Raw genomic sequence first — 6000 nt, forward strand, 5'->3', positions numbered from 1 at the left:
CTGGGGATTGAACTCAGGAGCACCTGACCACTGAGCCAATCCCCAGCCCTTTTTAATATTTTATTTAGAGACAGGGTCTCACTGAGTTGCTTAGGGCCTCTCTAAGTTGCTGAGGCTGGCTTTGAACTTGCGATCCTCCTGCCTCAGTCTCCTTGACTTCCCAGTGGCCCTTTCAACTAGCAGTGGCCTGAGGTCAGAATGCTGGCCAATGAGATACGTGGAGAAGTCAGAGAGAGCTTCCGTTGCTGGATAAAAAGACCTGAAGTCTTGCTTAAAGGAAAAAAGCCTTTCCCTTTCTTTCTGCCTGGCATGTGGTTGGGATGCATGGAGCTGGAGCATCTATTTTGTGACCATAAGACACAAGCTAAGAATGGCAGAGCAAGAAGTGAAGAAGACCCTGGGTCCTTGTTAGTATCAGTGTGCCATTTTCCAGCTCCTGACTGTCCTGCTGCTTCTGACCTTGTATTGTATGAGAAAAATAAATCCCTGTGCCTCCATTTCCCCATCCACAAAAAGAAGTTAGAATATCTACCTCAGAGTTTGAAGATTAAGTGAGCATGCACACACACACACACACACACGGCAAGTGCTTAGCAGGATGCCTGGCACATAATAAGCACTTCATAAATGTCGCCTCCGGTTACTGTTATTATCATCATTATCAGTAGCCCCCTTGCTACCATTTATTCCTGAGACTCATTAGCTCATATGAATGAAAGCTTCAAGTGAATTAGAAAAAGCCACCATTTCCTGTGGATCCCTGTGAGAATTAATTGTTTAATATAATTGGAAAATTGTCATTTTTTTTCAAAACATCCTGATTTAGTTCAGACACGACATTTTTCTTCTAGGGAAGTCTATTAAACCCACATCGTCTGGGATGTGAACTGTCAGATGAGAAAATTTTGGGATATGTCCAGCTTGCACAGTGGTACAGGGTGGCCCTGCCTAGCAAAGTGACATAAAAGGTCAGACTCCAGGTCTCTTTCATAGGACACGGCATGTGGCTATGATGCCTGAAAGTGCAGCAGCCATCTTGTGACCATAGGGCGTAATCTTGCGGTCACTCCATTTTGGCAGGCCCAGTGAGAAAGGAGCTCGGGCCACACTCCCAGGTGGAGGCCATTTCTGAAGCTGGGCAGGGTCCTCACCTCTTTTCAGTCAGGGCAGTGCGACTGAAGTGCAGGACCAGCTGGTGCAGGGGATCTGGCTTCTTCTCCTCCACTTCCTCCTCCTCCTCCTCTTGCTCCCCAGCTCTCTGGGGGAGGGAGAGGGCTTGGTTTTGGTTTTGGGGGAGGGGGTTCTGGAGTCCCCTCCAGTCTCCCCCATAGCCCTGCTGCTCTGGAGCTTCCCCCCCCAACTTCTCTTCAGTCCTACACCCTGTTTCTACCCAAGCCAGGAGCTCCCATTTTTATCCCCCTCGGTGGGGAGGGTTCCCCTGGACTTATCCAACCCTGTTCCCATAGCCCCCAGGCCCCAGCTCACTGAAAGGTCATCTATCATGCGGTCCTCAAAGCTGTGGTCCTCAGTCAGGATCCAGGCGGCCTTGTAGCTCTCCAGGAACATGTTACATGCCCGGTGCCTGCAGGGCAAACGTCTGCGCTCACCGAGACCTGCCTTCCTCCAGCCTCAGCCCCTGAACGGCCATGCACCTGCCACCCCCACCATGCCCAAGACTCCGCGGGGTTGGCACCCTGCCCGCCAGACCCCTCAGCCCCTGTGCTGCCCTGGCGCGTTCCCCGCCCGCCGGGGTCCTTACGTGGGCAGGTTGTACAGGGGCGTCATGCGGAAGCAGGCCACGACGGCCCTCCGACGCTGCTTGGATAACAGCTTGTGCCACACGGCCTTCTTGGACTTGTAGGGGTGCTCAATCTGCGGAGAGGGGCAGTTTGTCATGTCCCCGGACCGAGCCCCTGGCCAGGTTCCCTCCCCCAGCCCTAGGTGAAACTGTCCTCGTGCAGGTGGCATGCACCGCCGAGGGACCATCTTGGTTTCACCCGGAGTTAAGGTTCTAGCTCTGCCTCTGGGCCTAGACTTTCATCCTTGGGGTGACGTCTCCTGGAGGCCCTCCGTCTGGCTTCCGGATGCGGGATGCAGCCCCCCCTCCCCCCTGTAGATCCAAGTTTCCATTCTAAGCCCCGCCTCCCACTCCAGGCTCCCGGGTCTCCGCCCACAGCCACAGACTGCCGCAGGCCCCGCCCACAGACTGAAGGCCAGCCCTAGGCCCCGCCCACAGACTGCCGTCTGGCCACTCAGCAATCGTCCTCGCGCCCCACCCACCTGGTCCAGGTGGTAGAGCACCGCAGACACCTCCTGCACTCTGCGCACGATTTTCTCGGGGTCGTCGGCTTCCTCCTCGCGGCCCGGGAGGCCCCGGTACAGGGCCATCTGCCATCGCAGAGACGGGGAGCCTTCGACCTGCGGGGAGCAAGGATGTCCGGCGTGAGGGCAGCTCCGAAGCCCGCTCACTCCTTGCTCAGCCCAGCTTCTCTGAGGGCGCTCCCCGCAGGGTCAGCCTCCCGGCTGCCCTGCCTCCTCTCCAGAAGGCCAACCTTCCATTGGGTGAGAGCCTGTTAAGGTCCTGCGGTACCTGGTACACAGTAGGCGCTCAAACTTTGGCTGTTATTGCAGTTGTCTTCTGACCGAACCTTTTGGTGGCCGATGAGAGGCTTACCTTTCCCTGAAGGTTGAGGTTGTTTTGTAGGAACTCTCGGACCTCCTCATCTGTGTCTTTCTGGGAAGACAAGGACCGCTGGGTCACTTGGAGGCCAGCGCTCCTACCCTCCCTCTTCTAGGCCCGCTGCCCCGGGGCCCGGCGAGAGGTTTCTGTGGGGAGGACCCTGGGAGAAACTGAGAGGACCCCCAGGAGGGCAGTGGGCAGTGGTGTGTCCTAGAAGGACAAGGGGGTCACAGGGGCACCTTGAAGGGACAGTCAGGATGAGAAGGGCCTCACGGAAAGTCTGAGAGGAGGGAAAGGGTGACAAGAGAATATCATCAAAGGTCAAATCAGGCCAAAGAGAGGCTGGGGGCGGGAAGAGGAGGGCTGAGGTGGGATGGGCAGTTTTTGAAGATCAGAAAAGGTGAGGAGGGCTTTGCAGGGAATTGGCAAGGTCAGTAGAGGTCATAGGGGACGAAGCAGGTCACTTAAGTCACTGGTTAAACAGGGTCCAAAGGAGGGTTCAGCAGGGTAGGGGTTACTTGTGGTCCCAAGAGGGGGTTCCTGAGGACCAGTGTGAGCGATCACAGGGCCCTAGAGGACTCTGCAGTCATGGCAGGACTCACTGGGTCCTAGAAGAAGCTCAAAGTCCTGAGGGAAGGGGATTTGGGAGGCCCAGGAAAGAGGTCCTTGTGATACAAGGGGCCAAGTCAGTGGTTTCAGGCCGCAGGGTGGGAACCAGTAAATTGCCAGAGGCTTAGCAGAATTCTGGAGAAGGTAATAGGAATCCTAGGAGGCGTCCTTAGGGTTCCTGAAGCTGAGAAGAACCTGAGGGGGACTGTCCTTGCTGTCCCATACAAGGGGTGAGTGAGGCCTCCCTGGGGTCCTGGAAGGCTTAAGAGGACCTGGGGGCTGGGTCTCTTGATGCCTAGGAGACTGGAGTCTGCAGAGGTTTGCAGTGGTCCTGGGGAAGAGGGGCTAAGTAGGATCACAGGAGTTCACTGGGCCCCTGAGAGTCCTTGGGGGCTCAGTTTGGGTTTCAACAGAGTCTAAGTGGAGGGGTCAGCAGGGGCCTGAAGGCAAGAGGAAGTGCGCTGGAGGGCATGGTGGGAACCCACAGGTCCACTCCTGAGAGGTACAGGAGAGGGCAGGGGGCATGAGAAGTTCAATGGGTCCCAAAGCATTGGGGGTGGGGGTCCTTGGTAGTCTTGGTAGAGGGCTCAGAGTAGTCTCAGAGAGGCTTATGGCGTCTCAGGGGATGTCCAGGGTCTCAGCAGACTTGGCAAGTTCTGGTAGGGTTCTTCAGAGCTCACTAGAGTCCCGAGGGTCTTTAGAGCTTCCTAATTAGAGTCCTTAAGTATGTGGAGCCTTGGCAATATCTCGAGTGGGGTCCTCAGCACCCTGGGGGAGAGCTTGGGGCATCCCAGAGGGCTCAGTGAGTATTCTGCGTCCTGGAGGAGGGCTTAGTGGGGTCCTGAGGGGGTTCCATAGGGCCCTGGGAGTTCACTAGGGTCCCCTGGTCCCATGGGTGCCGGGGGCTGCTAGATAAGCACCAGAGCATAGCGGGCTTTGGCTAGCACCATGAGGTCCTGGTCAGTGGGAGCACACATGTTCAGGCCGATGGGCAGCATCTTCTTGAGTGTGGCCACGATCAGCGACGTCTGCACAGAGTACCGGTCCCCACGGCGCTTCTTCTTGGTGCGTTCCTGATCGGAACCACCCGACTGTGGGGACACAGGGCTCAGTCCTAGCCCAGGCCCCTGCTCCAGCCCCAACTGTATACATTGTCCACATTCCATCCCCCACCCTTGATGCCAGGCGCCCCTCCCCAACTTCAAAGCACACCTCATTTCTACCCCGACCTTGCTGATCTTGCACCTCCGACTTCTAGCCATGAGCACAGACTCTCTCAGACCCAAGCCCCCATTCCACATTCCCAACTTCAATCCCAGCCCTTCCAGATTGTCCCAGATCCTGGGCTTTCCCCAACTTCTGGTGTCCCTCCCCAAGAATCCTCTAAGATGTCCCAGTACAACCCTCTCTCCCAGCCACATGCCCAGCCCCACACTTCAGATTCCAAGATGGAGTTCCCGAGAATGAAATAAAGAAGCAGACCACCCAGAGTCCCAAGAGACGAGAAAAGTTGAAAGAAAAAGAGACACAGAGAGACTGGGACAAACAAGGAGATGAGGGACAGAAGACGCAAGAGAGATCCCGAGGGATCTGGAAGCAGAAACACGGGGCACAGAGTCCCACAGCCGTGTTCTGGAGCCTTGGATGCAGACCCTGGCCAGGGCCACTCCCGTCATGCCAGTGAGAAGCTCCGGGGACAAGCTGCGGCCAGAGCCACATCCACACCGGCTGGCAACACCGAGCATGACCCAAGTGCCAGGCACTGCTGAAGGGCACACATGCATTTCGCTGAGGCCTCTCAGAGCCCAGACGCTGGGAGCCACTGGCTGGATGCCACCAGAGGCTTGAGAGATAACACTTGGCCAAAGTCACACAACTACCAACCAACACAGGAGTCTAACCCAAGTCTGTCTGAGTCCAGAGCCCAAGCCTTACACCACCGCACAGAGTGCTGCCTCTCCCACCATGCGCCTCTCCAGCCCCGTTCCCCTTGACCTCAGCCCACGATGCTTTGGGGAAAGCTGAAGTTTGGGTTTTTTTTTTGTTTTTGTTTTTTTGGTAACAAAAACAAAAACAAAAATTTTCCAACAAATTTGCCAAAAGCTGAGGATTGGGAAGGGAATGGGGGGTCGGGGAAGAGGAAGAGGAGGATGGGAACTGGGGGCTGAGAGGATAGGAACAGGGGCAGGGGTTCTGGAGAGGTTGGGGTTGGGGTTGGGGGAAGGAGGTCTTAGCCAAGAGCCATGCGGAAGGTTCCAGATGTGGGGCTGACCTGTTCGTCTCCCGCCTGCTTCACCGGGGTGCAGACAGACACAAGAAGGGTTACCCCTGTCCACAGAGGACCCCCGGCCCAACTCCAAAGTGGCAGTCCCTAGCTCCTCTGCCCCACCCTGCCACCCATCCCTTAGCTAGGCATCTCCAGACCCTGGGTGGAGGGGGCTGCTCTTTAATGAACCTGAGGAGGGCATCATCCTGAGAAGGGTGGTGGGGGAAGGAGGAAGGGGGACGGGAAATGGGGAAAGGAGGAGGACGATGATGACCAGGAAGGAGAGGGAGGAGGGAGATGAGGAAGAGGACAGAGAGAAGGGGGGAGGGGAGGGGACATGGGACAAGAGGAGCTGCCCTAAGAACTGCTCTCTGACCAGGACAGGATGGTGAGGAGGGTCAGGCGGGAGCCCTGGGGGCCGCACCCACCGCCCCGCCCCACCCCA

General features: G+C 56.8%; 1 protein-coding gene across 1 annotated transcript in view; it reads right to left on the bottom strand.

Annotated features, from left to right (window-relative positions):
- The window catches only part of Ryr1 (ryanodine receptor 1), a 107632-nt gene that overhangs the window by 40982 nt on the left and 60650 nt on the right, over positions 1–6000 (bottom strand). The window contains 7 exon segments of the mRNA XM_048791254.1: positions 1152–1258; positions 1486–1582; positions 1760–1872; positions 2281–2418; positions 2675–2734; positions 4210–4380; positions 5562–5576. Of these exon segments, the coding sequence (XP_048647211.1) occupies positions 1152–1258; positions 1486–1582; positions 1760–1872; positions 2281–2418; positions 2675–2734; positions 4210–4380; positions 5562–5576 (701 nt within the window).

This window comes from Marmota marmota, unplaced genomic scaffold, assembly GCF_001458135.2.
Source record: "Marmota marmota marmota unplaced genomic scaffold, marMar, whole genome shotgun sequence".
In the NCBI taxonomy this organism is placed as follows: domain Eukaryota; kingdom Metazoa; phylum Chordata; class Mammalia; order Rodentia; family Sciuridae; genus Marmota; species Marmota marmota.